Below are 16,058 nucleotides of genomic sequence, written 5' to 3'. Positions count from 1 at the left end.
AAAGAGGGCATGAGTGGGTCATCACAGTCTTCCACAGTAAATCATACTTCTCAGGGCCCTGCGGCGGCCATGTGATCAAACCCTAGCTAAAAGAATCTGCGCAGCAGTGATGTGTGCCTCCTCCATGCCAGGCCCATGAACCGTTCGTTTCAGGTACGTGTCTTCATACTTTTGCTTCAATCATAAAGATATGGCCCTTGCCTGACCTGTGGTGGCACAGTGGATCAAGCATCGACCTAGAATGCTGAGGTCACCGGTTGGTTCAAAACCCTGGGCTTGCCTGGTCAAGGCATGTGTGGGAGTTGATGCTTCCTGCTTCTTGCCCCTCTTCTCTCTCTCTCTCTCTCTCTCTCTCTCTCTCTCTCTCTCTTCTCTAAACTGAATAAAGAAATAATTTTTTTTTTAAAAAAAGACATCGCCGAGAGCTCTTGGAAGACAATGGCTTGGATTTCTGAATAACTCTTTGGATCCAACAGGGATCATCTTTCTTGTACAGATTTTATGTAAAAAACGACAAACTTCTTTTTTAGTTGGAAAATAATTATTTTGAGTTTTCTTCATCAGTTTGCATACGCCGATTCTTTAATCTTTCTCCTTTTAGCTTTATCACAAGCCTTTGCTATATCTATGCTAGGTTTGATAAGTGAGATGGTTATGACCCTTAGAGGTTAAGGGAGTGACCACAACACTGCAGTCCAGTATCTTCATTACACAGCTAACGCTCAGTCCTCTTCACTAAAACGCTGGCGTCGTGGTGGGCGTTCCTGTCTCAGGGAACTCTCCAGTCTCTTCTGTCCCCATCTCAGTGTCGGTCACCATACCCACCTGGAGCAGCGGAACATGCAGAATTTCTGAAGTGCTCTTAGGTTGTTCTTCAATTATTATAAAGACTTTCTGGCGTGAGAGGACGCACAGCTTGACTTCCTGTCAGTCCGATTAGCTAAAAGGAAAACCCTTGAAAGAGAACACTGAGGAGCAGTTTGTTGTCTCTCAAGAGACAACCTTCCTAGCAGTACTTTTCCTGGGGTTGATTCTTGGTCACCCAAAATCATGGGAGGAAGATAAATAATACCTCCCAGTATGTTGACAGTAACTTCATAGATCAGAAAAGACCGTGGATGTAGGTCAGACCAAAAATATATAGTGGTAAGTACTGGCTATGATGCTAGACTGGTCAGTGTTTGTCAAGCGGGGAGGGCAGCCAGTCCAGCCAGGGTGGTCACCAAGGCCAAAAAGAGAAATGCAAACAGTGTGGTTATTGTCCTGTGGTAACACTGCAAAGGGGTCCTTGGAGGACCAAGAAGCATAGACCCTATCCTACAAAGCAGTGGTTTTCAGACATTTCTCACTCTGACCTACAGTCAGAAAGCCATTTTACATGCACACCCAGACACATGCAAGCACACACACAGACAGACATTCGAATAAAACTAAAACATTTTTCAAAACAATATTTATCCTTATTACACTGATATTTAAAAACAATGTTCCTCTAAATTGGTTATATGACCCACTAATGTGTCCCACAATCTGAATAAGATGTTTTAGAAGAAGATTCCAGAAATCCAGAAAGTACTTACTGAGGGTATTACAAGAGGAAAAAGTAAGGAACTAATTCTAGGACAGACTGAGAGGCAGAGGGCAGAAGAAAATTATACAAGCAGCAACAGCTAAAGATAAAAGTATTTTTCTATGTAAGTAAATGCTCACTCTGTGATAGTCTAGCAAAATGCTAAGGCCTGAGTGCCTGTAAAAAACAAAACAAAACAAAGCAAAGCAAAATAACCTATATAAAACCAGAAGAAAAAACCCAAGGTAATGAAGGGCAGAGACACAGAAGTCACAGGTTTCCTTTAGAGTGTGGCAAGAAACAATTGATGATATACAATCAGATGTAGGACACATACATACCACCCCCCCGCCCCGTACCACATGACTTTGCATCCAGGTTGGCTGCTTAAGAAACTATGTACAGTTATTTGGGTGGTTATCAGCAATTTTTTTGTTTCAACAAGGATAATAGTTAAAACACTTTAGCAATTTTAAAACAAGCACACCTAGAGAAGTAGACCCTAGCAATCATAATTTAGTACCTGATTGCTTAACGTCAGGAACCCGAGTCTACAAAATGAAAACCTACAGAAATTCCTCTGACTTGCACAAGCCAACTAAATTCTGTAGTTAACAGACTGAAAGAATTCACACAGATGTGGCCCATCACCCTCTTGTTTTTGTAAAAAAGAAGACCCTAGTGGGCCCACTACAATTAACTGACAATTGCTAGTGACAGAGGCTTGACCACAAACCCTAATCTTTGGACCTTGGACAAGTAAACTTTCTGCAACACCTAGCTGCCCCACCTGTAACTAAATGGACCATAAACTGTGGCAAAATCCATAACTGTCTCAACTTTCTTATAGCTCTGGATGTAATCATTAAAGTGAGAAAACCCTCTGGATTATGCAAGGTAGCAGGAACAATAAGGAAGACTAGAGTTTTAAAAAATGATTATAAAAAGGAAAATTCCTGAGTGAAGAGGCAGACTGTGGCAAACTCTAAATGTATCCTGTGCATAACTTTAAGCTAGTGCTTCTTTGATTTTAATAAGCAAGCATAAGACTTGCATAGTTATTTTACTTATCTATTTATTTGGTGACAGAGACAGAGAGAGGGACAGATAGGGACAGACAGACAGGAAGGGAGAGAGATGAGAAGCATCAATTCTTTGTTGCAGCTCCTTAGTTGCTCATTGATTTTCTCCTATGTGCCTGGACTGGGGGACTGCAGAAGACCACGTGACCCCTTGCTCAAGTCAGTGACCTTGGGCTCAAGCTGGTGAGCCTTGCTCAAACCAGAGGAGCCCACGTTCAATCTGGCGGCCTCAGGATTTCGAACCTGGGTCCTCTGCGTCCCAGTTTGACGCTCTATCCACTGTCCCACCACAAGGTCAGTCAAGACTTGCAGAGTTAAAATAAGGATTTCTGGGCCCCTATTCTACCAGAATTTCTGATTCAGTAAGTGTGAGGTGGTACCAAGAAATCTGTCTTCTAAGCAGCACCATGGGTGATCTGAGTAAGGACAAGGACATTCCATATACCCCATCCCCACTCCACTGCCACCACACTTCCAGTTTCCTGGAAGATCGAATGTCAGAGTTGTAGTGCAGAGGGTCACTGAGTCAAATACCAGAGCTCTGTAACAAAGAGTTAGGTGGCTTTTCCATCAACCAGAGTCAACTCTCATGCTCCCTGGACGGATCACCATGTGGAGGATCAGAAACTCCTCCCACTCTTTGTCTTCCATGCTGTACAAACTGCCAGGTGCAGAAGTTACATTATCATTTTCATTATCATTAATAATTACACTGCTTTCCGAATCTGTATCATGTTTTATGATGTTTTTTAGTTAACGCTTAAAGCACACTAGTGATTATGTTGGTACTTCTCCCACTTTCCTTTTCACATCAGAACCTGAAGAGAAGCGTATAGGCAATGTCTGACTGACTCTAGGGCTGAATGTTCTGGGTGATTTAAGCTAAAGCAAGAGATGCTACTGGAACACTACACAATTGGGGCCATTTGGTCTAGGAGTTCAACAGTCAAAGTCTTGACAAACAAACACGTCAGATCAATTGCTTGGTGATGGGAAGCACTGATCCTCCTTCCCCGTCCCTACACAAAAATTTAAAAACTTCCAAATCAACAATGCCAGATGCAGCCTGTTTTTCGCAAAGATTATGGAGCCAGTTTGGGGACAGCTGGTCCTAGCACTAGTGACTGGCTGTTGTCAGGACCCTGTTGATGGGTCATCAGTCCAAACTATTCTGGTAAACAATGTGCTTTTTTTAGAGCTACATAGATCCCATTACTCCCTTGTTAATCCCTTTTCGCATCTGAGAATTTTCACCTGTTACAGAGTGACATTTGTTTGCCAGGTATGAATAAAGAGCTCTTTATAAACTATGCTGCTGTCTGCCAATGCGGAGCTATAATAAAGCCTTCTAGGGTGTTTTAAAAGATGAGAATACCAAACTCGAATTGTATGTTAATTAATACTGGATTTGAGCCCCCCTCATCCATATATTCAGGAGCTGTTGCCTGTGGCTGCTATAAATATGTCTAATTTACCATTTATTTTTAATGATACTAAATTTTAATATCTGCTGTCAGCATAGAATTCCCTGCTGGTGAATATACTCTATTAGTATTATATTAAAACCAGATTTTCCTCAGTTAACAAAAAATACAGGGCCTCTCCAGCTTTTAAAAAAAAACGCTCTCAGAAATTAGGATAAATTATTAATTTGCAACATCTGTGACTGGGTTATATTACACTGAGAAAATCCCAAGAGATTCAGGACAAGCAGTCCTCTTGAAAATGACTTCATAAGTGAACACCTTGGGGGACACAAGGCCAAGGCACTGTGTCATCATGGCCTGTCCTTGATAAACTGCTGGATGGAGTCCATGAATTGTAAATGGAAACATTACTGGTGTCACACTTAAGGATGAAATGATCAGTGCTTCCTTCTCAACAGATATTAGTTTACATTGTATATTGTGATTGACAGAGGCATGAATACGTCAACAGTGTTGCAAACTTGGGGCGGGGGTTGTTTTGTTTTCTTTTGGTTGTTTTGTTTTTTGTCTCCTGTTGAGAACAGCTTTATAAAAGCTTAGAGTCTGCATGTGACACCTTAATTATTCTTACCTTCTTTTGAATTCCAGATAACTCATTTTGGTTTCAATGAAACTGACCCCCTAAAAAGTTAGGGGAAGGTTATTTGCTTTGCATTTTAATGTCTCAAGTCTGAAGAAGTTTTCATATACTGCATCTCATTAGACTCCAAGGTACCTGTCATACAAGCATTATTCACTAAAGACTTGACTAATCTTGGACTAGAACCAACCTCTGGGTGACGCTTAATATGAGTTTTTGGACACATTCCAATATGCAGGTTTTCTCCCTAGATATTAAAAGAGATAAAGTGCTTCTTAGGTGCAGGTGTTTTTTTCCCCCTGATGTGTATTTTCATGGTCTAGAGTCTTTAAGTATGAAGTATTTCAGAGCCCTGATTCAGAAGCCTGTCACCAAAAGCTCCCATTTAATCTTTCTCCATTTCCTAATTACACATCACTGAGTCCTTTATGCTATGAAAACTCTGTCAGGGATTGTGATGTTAATGGCAAAAAATCAAATGCTTCTTTAGTAAGGCAGATTAGTTTTATAAAATATACTAAAAAGATTAAAATATGTAAGTCAAATGTCACTTTACATATGCAAATCTAGTCACCTGAAGCTGTCCCAGCCCCGTAATTCATTGAGAACTGGTCTAATGTGTTTTCACAATAGAAACCTTTTCCGGTCTCTGTAGACTGTGACCTACCATCGTTTCCTTTCTATTCATTTTCAGTGCTATGAGTGCCTAAATTATACAATCTCTTAACAAAATGTATTTTTTGCTTTAAAACTTCTTACCACTTCCAAGCAGTCAATGATCTTGGTTAATTTGTCTTCAGGTAAATTCTTCAGCAAGGATACACTTGAAAATTAAAAAAAGACATTTATTTCTTTATCTTCCTGAACTATAGATATGCACCTAAACGTAGATTCAAAAATCTTTACATGCATGTAAAATTATACTTTAATTTTTCCAAAGTATCCAAACATATTACATGAAAATAGCTAAATTTCAAATACTTTAAAATTATATATAACATATATAATCACAGACATTTATCATAGGCAAATAAGTAAAACTAGTAAGACAGCAAAAAGGGAAAAAATCAAATTTTGTTTTTATGGGGGGCAAAAAAGCCATTTTACATTTGTTGTTGGTTTTCAAAGTGAATCACTTCTGAAATGTGTTCTTTCCTTCATATCTCTTTTATTAGCATGAGTGAGATGCTCTGCTTCCACAGGAGGATCAGAGTTTCATCTCTATCCTTATAATTAAGTAAAGACTGAATCTAGGAGGGGAATGTAGGAATTAGCATAAAAATGATCTCTGATTAGTCATATTATGTTGTCTTTTAAAATTGATGATAGCCAGAGGCATGTAATAGAAACATTTTTATAAATAATAATATAAAGAAAATGAAATAGAATACAGAAACTTATCTGAAAAAAAAAACAAAACACAGAAATTCATCTAGTATGATTAACCAATCAAGATGATTAAATTGCTCTATTAGAAAAATGTCTCCTCTACTTTACCCATTTTTTACAAATGATTTTATGGGGATGACATTGGTTAACATAATTATACAGGTTTCATGTGTCCAATTCTACAACACATCTCTGTTCACCACCCCCAAGCCCCAAGTCAAGTCTTCATCTATCACCATTTATCCCTGCTCATACCTCCTCCATCACCCCCTGCCCCCAGACATCATCACACTGTTGTCCATGTCCATGAGATTTCTTTCTTTCTTTTTTCTTTTTTTTTTAACAATTTTTACTCAGGACTGTTGATAAAATTTCTGTAAGATGACTATGTCTTTCTTACTATCTAAAATTTGAAACCCCCCAAAAATAATAGATGCTACTCAAATACATGATTTGATCTGGTTTTTGAAATAGAGCTCTAGACCAACCCTTGCACATGTGCAGGAGCAGCAGGTGGTCAGGAGACAGGTATAAGGATACTTGCCTCAGAACCGTTTGTAATTGCCAAACACTAGAACAACCTCCAAGAGGACAGCAGATAAGAACTCTACAATGGAAGAAATGACTGAACTAACCAAATGGATGAATCTTAGAAAAAAAATACTGAGTTAAAATTGAGTTGCAAAATAACACCATTATTTAAAGTGTTTAAAAACAGGCTAAATCGAGCTATTGGCAAAATAGTAAAGAATAATACTAAGAGAATAATTAGTACTAAACTTCAAAACATAGACTGCCTCAATGAGAGGGGTAAGAGGCTGAGGAATGACATGGGAGCACATGAGAATAACAAGGTTACTAACTTTCTATTCTTGGGTCAGACAACAACTTGAAGGTGCCCATTTTGTTAATATGTTTTATAAATTACATATGTACTATATAACTTTTATATACATCACACACTTCAAAATAAAATGATATAAATAGAAAAAGAAAGAGCTTAGTTACTATGTATTATGAAGGAAAGAGAAATGTATTTCTCTAATATGTCTCCTTATTGAAGAAAGATAAGAATGTGACCAGAGAATGCCATTGATTAATACAGGTCTATCATGAAATAATGTTTTACTTCTGCTCCATGGTGGGATCTACAACGTTAGTGAAAATTCTCTCCCATAAACCAATACCTTTGGGAATTGGTGAGAAAATCAATGTGAGGAAAAATCCTTTGTCTCCTCTCTATGAAGGCAAAGATCAGGTTTATCTTGAATACCACCTTGTTTAGGGCTTGGCAATAAATATTTGTTGAATGAATGCATGAATCAGATAAAATAAAGGAAGGAAAGAATATGTACTAGTAAATTTTCTGAGCTTCTTCCACTAAGCCAAAACATAGTAGACTACAAAAGAATGAATTGCTATGCCTAGTGGCTCAGGTTTTATTTCAGACATACAAATGCAACCCACAAGCACTGGTTTATTCATTTTTCATCCCTTCCCCCTTTTTTGCCCTTGCGTAAGTGTGGTTCCTTAGCTTTAAACGCTGACATGTGTTGCTCAGTTATTAAATGCTGAGATCACCTACACTAAGTTATTGTTAGTCATTATTGCAGCTCTCTACCAGAAGTAATTATTGACTCTAGGAGAGTAAATCAGGAAGCTTCTATACAAGAAACATTAATGCGTGCAATGTTCTACCTATCAGCAATGCATTCATTTAATATTTATTGAGTCCTCACTATATGCAAGGCACTGTAGTACAACCCTAAAGCCATTATTTTTTCAGGCTAGTTATACAAGATAAAATCCATATACTTTAAAACAACTTAAAATTTATTTTTAGTAACTGCTAGACATTTTATTATTATTACCACTTATTGTAGGTAACAATTCATTAGAGTATGTATTAAAGCTTCAGAGATTGTCAAAACTCCCACAAAAGACACAAAAATAGTTTAAATGAGAAAATTATACTTCCCCACATTTTTAAAAAATGTGTAACTGACTTTTTCAATTACAGAGGTATTTCTCTCTATATAATTTTATGTATCTAAGTAGTTGGGGATATGTAACAGTTCACAAAATGAGTATGTTCCAAGAATCTATGCCATCATAGCAAGCACTGTAATGTTGTTGGCATGTAAATTTGCTGCAAATACAATAATCTGGAAGATAGTCTGGCTATGCAAATGAGAAAAAGAACACCTCTGGTAAAGCAAGTAAGAATAATAAAATAAATTCACTTCAATATTATTTTAAACCAAGCATTATTAGAAAGATTATCTTTTGCTAACCTCTTCCAAATCACAGAATGTCTTTCAAAGTCAACTGAACAACCCAGATGAATATTTTAGGCTTTTTTTTTTAAATTTTCTATATAGTATGCAATGACTCCATCTATACAAGGGAAAATTAGCAGGAAAAATAAAGCAAAAGTCAGTGCATGAGGCTAATGGGAAACAATACTATAAAGAGTGGCACTTACTGCACAGGAATACTTCTGGTTGAATTTGTGGAAAACACTTAAGTAAGAGAAGCTACAGTGAAATAGTTATACAGATAAAACCAACATATCCACAAGCTGGCTACACCATCTTTTGCTCTTTCCCCCAATGTGTTATTCTTACCTTCTGAGGAAGTTTCTGTACTGTTCATCTCTAGCTTGAGCTGTCCTTCTCATTATATTCTGGAATACCTCTCGATCTAGTGCCCAAGTTTTAACATTGGTAATAGCTTCAAAAAAAATAGAGCAAGTAATAAAATATTATTTAGCCCACATTAGGAAAACATTCCAAAATATTAGTCAATAAATTTTGTATGTTTTCATAAAATGACATTCCTTGTAAAATGCATTATTTAAACATGTCAATGGAAGGAAGGAGTGATACAAATAGTGAGTAATTTTATAAAATCATTTTTGGCTTTCTTATGAATTGTGGTTTGAAAGTGAGTAGCCAAAGATTTCCTTTTTAATTATGTTTTACTTCAGATGATATTAAAATTAGTTTGCAATTCCCTATTAAGCACTACATCATCAGGACGTATTTCAGATTTGTGGTGTAAACCAAGAGAAAGCCAGCCAGCCCATAGTTAATTCCAAAAGTGAAGAAAAATTCACAAGCAGATAATTGAAAGTTAAAGATCTCTGGGTATCTGAGTGTGTTTTATGTTTTTGTATGTTGTTTAGATATTGCTGCTAAAGAGAGCAAATATATTTTAAGGATCTGTATGGTTACTATTATATAAAATGTATACAAATCATTTTCAAAGAGATTGTGGAAGACAGTTTTTGAAACCATTTTTTTTTACAAGAAAGGCATTAAAAGCAAGAACAAAATGTAAAAAGGAAGAGTAGCAGAAGTACCCACTCTAAAAATCTGTATGAAATTATGGTTATCTGATTATTATTATTATTATTATTATTATTTTGCATGCTCAAGAAAGAAACAGAGGCAGACAGACAGGAAAGGAGAAAGATGAGAAGCATCAACTCATAGTTGGGGCACCTTATTTGTTCACTGATTGCTTCTCATATGTGCCTTGACTGGGGGGCTCCAGCCAAGGACATGACCCCTTAATCAAGCCAGCAACCTTTGGGCTTCAAGCTAGCGACCTTAGGGCTCAAGCCAGTGACCATGGGATTACGTCTATGATCCCAAGCTCAAGCCGGCAACCCCACACTAAAGCTGGTGAGCCTGTGCTCAAGCTCACGACCTCGGAGTTTTGAACCTTTGACCTATGTGTCCCAGGTCGATGCTCTATTCACTGTGCCACCATTGGTCAGATTGTCAGATTTATTTTAAAGGAGTAAATACAGCCTAAAAAATAGATTAAAATCCAAATCTCTGATTTACTAAACTTTGGAGTAAATTAGAATCATCTTGACATTCTTGTTAAAAATACATGGTCAATAATTGAGACTCAGGTTTGCAATGAAGCCCTGAATCTGTATTTTTATCAATACTGTAGCAGGGCTGAGACATGTAACCCAGTCCCAAATGCTGAGAAAATCCGCATCTAAGTAATTCAGAAGAAAAACCAAGACTGACTAAAGTCAATACAGGAACCTTAAAAAGAAGCAAGTAAACTAATCTCAAAAGTCATTCCTGAAGACTCTCAATTAATTCATATCCTTTTTGATATTTCATTGGTTTAATTCATTTCTCTGGTTTGCAATATGGGCAGAATTTCATAGAGAATGAAAAGCAAACTTTCTGGGTGAACCAAAGGCATGTGTCTACATGGTAAAAAAGCAAAGTGGCCATTGAAACAAATATTGCAATAACTCAGCTGAAAGCCTTGTTCATATTTGACACACAAGTATCTGATGGAAAAGTTCTTTTAAATTTGAATTATTTAGACAAATCCTTCAGTGGAAATCTTTACTGAGCATAACATTTCTATTAATGAGAGCATATGGATCACAATGGAAGACAAAAAGACTAAATCAGGATGCAACAGTGACTCAACCGGATTATCTTTAACATTGGATAAAAATTCTACACGACAGCATTTCATCTGTTACCTTTCACAGAGGCGGTCCTCGTACAGTTGTATAAAATGGCTAGCTCCCCAAACGTGGTCCACATAGGGATGGCTGCTAGCAATTTCTCCCCTTGGAACACCTCTAATCGGCCCTCTATCAAGTAGAATTTTAAAAAGAAACAGTCAAACTCCGTCTGAATTACATAAAAAAAAAATTTTTTTTTGGATTACATAAATTTTAAAAAATCAGAAAATACACAAAGAACACAGCTAAGACATCTTATGATTCTCGTTATAATAAAGCGGTTAATAGTGCAGACGGAAAGCAGCCCTTCTGTGCAGGAGCAGCAGGCTCACCTGGAGAGAGCTACCCCACCTCCTTGAGATCCCTTGTCCATAATGTGGATAATTATACTTACTTCATGCATTTTTTGTGACATATAAATAATCATGTAAGTAGGGAACTTAGAACAATGGCTAGCTAGCACATACTAAATGCCACAGAAGTCTTAGCTATTATGAATGTTATCACTGTTACAATGTTCTTTCTCTGAAGCAGTGCATGGCAAATGTTTTACTTAAAATTCATCCTAATGCATGAAATATTCAATAGTTTCTCTTGTACAAGAAACACAAATTAGTGCATGTCTTGGAAACACATGACAGCTGTTCACACTGTCATAACTGAGAAGCGCACTGGCCCTCAAGTCAGGCTGCCGGGCTCTGACTAGTCATTGGCTGTGTGTCCTTGGACAAGTTACTCTATTATACCTCAGCAGTTGTCTAACCCCTCATTAATAAGTTGTCTAACCACTTATTAATAGTGCAACGAATTAATAAGTGGAAGTCACTAAGAAGCGTGCTTGAAAAAGACCACAGACTAGGAGAAAATATTTTTGCAAGACTTATTTGGTAAAGGACTGTTGTAAAAAATACACAAAGAATTCTTAATACTCATCATTAAGAAAACAAGTAACCTAGCTGAAAAATGGGCCAAAGACCTTGATGCTCACCAAAGACTGCAAACCAGCATATGAAAAGCTGACCCACATAAAATATTATCAGGGAAATGCAAATTAAAACGAGATACCACTACACACTTATTAGAATGGCCAAAATGTAGGAAAATGACAACACCAAATGCTGATAAGGATGTAGAGCAACGGGAACTCTCATTCATTGTTGGTGGAAATGCAAAATGGTACAGCCCCTTTGGAAGACAAGTTTGGTGATTTCTTACAAAATTAGTGACACTTTCACCGTGTAATCCAGTACTCATGCTCCTTCATCTTTACCCCAAAAGAACTGAATACTTATGTCCACACAAACACCTGCATACACACATTTTTATAGCGGCCTTATTCTTAATTGTCAAAACTTGGATGCAATCAAGATGTCATTCAGGGTGAATGAGTAAATAAACAGTGGTACGTCCAGACAATGGAATATTATTCAGTGCTAAAATGTAATAAGCTACTAAGTAATGAAAGGACGAGGAGGAAATCTTAAATATATATTACTAAGTGAAAACAACCAATTCAACTGTATGACATTCTGGAAAAGGGAAAACTATGGAGAAAAAGAAAAAGATCAGTGGTTGTCAGGACTAGGGTCAGGGGAAATGAGTAAGCAGAAAACAGAGGATTTTTAGGACAATGAAAGCATTCTGTAGAATACCGCAATCAACAACACATGTCAATATACATTTGTCTAAACCCATAGAATGGACAATGCCAAGTGTGAACCCTAAAGTAAACTATAAACTTTGGGTGATTATTTGTCAATATAGGTCCATCCTTGGAAAGAAATTAAATTAAAAAAAAATTTTTTTAAATGTACCTCTCTGGTGAGTCAGGCTGATACTGAGGAGTCTATGGGTGTGTCAGGGCAGAGGACATTTGGGAAATTCCTAAATTTCCCTCCCAATTTTGTTATAAAATGGCAGTGACACTAAAAAAAATAGTCTTATAAAAAAAGAAAAAAAAGTGTTTGGAACTAATTTTTATATAGGCATCGGTTGGGGAAAGGGAGAGGAACCACTCAGGTACTTCCTCATAATTATTATTATTATTATTATTATTATTGCCTTGGGAATTCTGTTCTACTTTCCTTTTGAACAAATGCAAATAAAACCTTACCTAATAAAAATTATATGCAAAAAACCCAAAACCCTATATTCTTAACGAGGTTATTCTACTTTACTTGAAGAAATTCCTTCTCCTAATTCACTACTAAGCAGCTCTCGATCGTCTCTGCCCATCTATTCATTCAACAAATGTGATGTATTTATGTTCTATCAGGAAGTGGTCCACGTGCCAGAGACAGAGTGGACGAAGCAGAAAAGCTACTGATACTGGTAAAACTTGTACTCTCATAATAAATCCTGTTTTGGCTCCAAGTCCTACAAATTAGGTATGAAAAATTTAGTAATCTCTCATTACAACTAAATTCTATTCCACTGAAACCATTTTATAATACTATCAAGTTGGTATCATAGATTTTAATGCATTTCAATTGTTTTCCTAATTGGTTATGTGCTAAATATAATTTGCTACTTGCTATCATGCTATATTTTATAAAGGGAAGATTTTTAATTAACAAATTAATTTGCTAAGTCAATTATATCAGGGAATTCAGTCCTTAGATAACACATAATTAATTTAAATAAGAAACTGTCCCATTACCATTTCCATGTGTGCTATCGCCCTGGTGTGAGTGGCAGTATGGCTGCTGCCTCCCATTCAAACTCCTCTCTCCCCTTTATCAGGATAACTGGGAAGGGACAAGATGTGCTGATGTGAGTTTCTTGTCCTTTCCTAGCAGGTTCCACAAGTATTTGTTGACTTAATAACCTATATTCTCTTGCTAGAATGATTTAGCGTCACTAAAGTAAAAATGGCCAAAAGAAAAATTTAAAGAGGGAAAGTGGTTCTGGATCAGCTGTCCCCCAAAACTTGAAGGCTGCATAAATTAAGAATATAATGCACTCCTTAAGGGAACACAACTGCTTGGGAATGACTAGAATTTTTAGGGTGTCTACAAAGATGGTATGGCAAATAATAAATATATATGAGACTAAGTTGTTTAAGTATCAAGAGTAGATGAAAACCATCTTTTACATACTTTAAATAATATGTTTATTAATTTGTTTGAATAGGCAACTTCTGCCCTCCACTTAAAATACCAAGTAAATGAGAATTATAAAAGCATTGCTTTAATAAGTGGTAAGATCATTGAATCAGCACTTGCTTACTAGAACATGCCAAACTTAGAGACTAACTGTAAAAGCAACTTCATGAAAACTCAACAGAATCCATCACATTAACTTTTATTTATTTATTTTTATATTTTTCTGAAGCTGGAAACGGGGAGGCAGTCAGACAGACTACCACATGCGCTTGACTGGGATCCACCCGGCACGCCCACCAGGGGGCGATGCTCTGCCTATCCGGGGCATTGCTCTGTTGCGACCGGAGCCACTCTAGCACCTGAAGCAGAGGCCATGGGGCCATCCCCAGTGCCCACCCGGGCCATCTTTGCTCCAATGGAGCCTTGACTGCGGGAGGGGCAGAGAGAGGAAGGAGAGGGGGAGGGGTGGAGAAGCAGATGGGCTCTTCTGCTGTGTGCCCTGGCCAGGAATCGAACCCGGGACTCCTGCATGGCAGGCCGATGCTCTACCACTGAGCCAACCAGCCAGGGCCACATTAACTTATTTTTATTGGTCTGTAACTTTAGTAAACATTCAGCTTATACATTTATTCTGGTATTTTTGTTGTTTAAAAGGTATGTCTAAATGTGCTTGTATTATGTTTGTATAACCCTATATTATTTCTATAAGTTCAAGTGAGGCTATAATAAAAATAATTTGAAAATATAAAAACATTTTATTTTATTTTTTAAATGTGTATTTTATTGACTTTAGAGAGAGGAAGGGAGAGAGCAGAAGAGAGACAGGAACATCTGTATATGCCCTGACCAGGGACTGAACTAGCAACCTCTATGCTTAGGGATGATGCTCTACTAATCAAGCTTTCTGGCCAGGACAATAAAAAAAATATTTTAAACCATTTCCTATATTGTCATGAACTATAATGCAAAATAGAAGGCCATAGCACATCTTGGGCTGCCATTCCATCTGGGTAAAACTTTTTTTTTCCTTAAAACTCAAAAAGTTGGGGCAATTCATAATTCAACAGGGTGTTCAATAGCCATAGCAATATTCAGATATTTTCTTGCTTCTATATCTTTAAAAAATGTTTTTGCTTACCACTCTAAGACTTAAGCATTTGATATGCATTTGAGAAATAAATCCTTTGCCTATCTAACCATTATAATCTTCCCAGCATGTAAGTATGTTCAAGTGGTCACATATGAAGAAAACCATTTAAATGGTTCTAATAAACACCAGTTTTAATTTTAAAGTACTTCACTTAATTTGTTGTCTAAATGTACCTAAAATGTCTTTTATAATCATTGGTATAGAACCAAGATATTTTACAAAACCAAAAAAATAATTGTTTTCTTTTTCCTGGTACAACCACCTAAAAATGTCAATATAAGAAGCAGTATTTTGAATGGAGACAGCTTTTTGTAGTTGATGCGTTGATTAAAAGTATGTCTTTGAGTCAGATCGTACAAGTTTACATCCTGCCTCTACCACTTAGGAGATGTGTGGCTGTGGATAAGTTACTTAACCTCTCTCTGATGTAGTGCACGTTAGCAACACAGACATACAGAAAGGAATGACATGTCTCTTATTAAGTGCTCAACAGGATGCTTGACATACAGAAAGCATGCGGTAAATATGAAGTGTTGCCATCAGCATAATTAGATCAGCAACATTACTATTTCACAAGCCCAATCTGTTCCATCTTCTGCAAACACAGCAAACTGCTTTTGCATTTGCATAAATAGGCAAAATATTTGTTATACAATAACTGGGAAAATCTGTGAAACCCACCAGCCAGCACAAAGATGTGGTTTCCTGGTTCTCCTTGCTTAATAATGTAACTCCCTTGCTGGTAGTTCCTTCCATACATGCATTCCACCATGTCTTTGATCTGCTGAGGGTCCAGTCTCTTCAGGAACTGATTGTTATTAAGAGCATCTGTAATGAGCTTCTTCTCACTGGTGTAATGGAAAAGAGATGTTAGTTACTATGAATGAAAACCACGTTTTGCTACTTAAAGTCATTTCGTTTTGAACCTTGATATAACTACCTATGCACATACAACTTTTCCAGCAGGACAAATTTTTTCTAGTTCCACCAACACTTGACCCTTATAACTACTATTCATTATGTGTAAAATCTTTGGAAATATTTTTGAATATTTTTCTGGTAATCATTACTACACCAAGTTGATTACCACTCCTGTCTTCATCACAAATGTAGCATCTCCCAAAATCCCTGGATGCACCACTCATGAACACATGACTTTTGGATGAAAAACAAATCTAGTTGATAG

The 16,058-nt window shown here is 36.9% G+C and overlaps 1 protein-coding gene and 1 non-coding gene across 3 annotated transcripts in view; both read right to left on the bottom strand.

Annotated features, from left to right (window-relative positions):
- The window catches only part of PRKG2 (protein kinase cGMP-dependent 2), a 107,345-nt gene that overhangs the window by 56,202 nt on the left and 35,085 nt on the right, over nucleotides 1–16,058 (bottom strand). For both annotated transcript variants that reach the window (XM_066281200.1, XM_066281199.1), the window contains exons 3-6: nucleotides 15,554–15,720; nucleotides 10,634–10,747; nucleotides 8,736–8,841; nucleotides 5,479–5,542 (exon numbers count right to left, since the gene is read on the bottom strand). In XM_066281200.1, the coding sequence (XP_066137297.1) occupies nucleotides 5,479–5,542; nucleotides 8,736–8,841; nucleotides 10,634–10,747; nucleotides 15,554–15,720 (451 nt within the window). The remainder of the gene's footprint in view (nucleotides 1–5,478; nucleotides 5,543–8,735; nucleotides 8,842–10,633; nucleotides 10,748–15,553; nucleotides 15,721–16,058) is intronic.
- Nucleotides 14,218–14,293, bottom strand: TRNAG-GCC (transfer RNA glycine (anticodon GCC)). Its single transcript has one exon. It is a non-coding gene; the product is annotated as a tRNA-Gly (tRNA).

This window comes from Saccopteryx bilineata, chromosome 5 (assembly GCF_036850765.1).
Source record: "Saccopteryx bilineata isolate mSacBil1 chromosome 5, mSacBil1_pri_phased_curated, whole genome shotgun sequence".
Classification (NCBI taxonomy): Eukaryota; Metazoa; Chordata; class Mammalia; order Chiroptera; family Emballonuridae; genus Saccopteryx; species Saccopteryx bilineata.
This window is presented reverse-complemented; position numbering and strand designations above follow the sequence as displayed.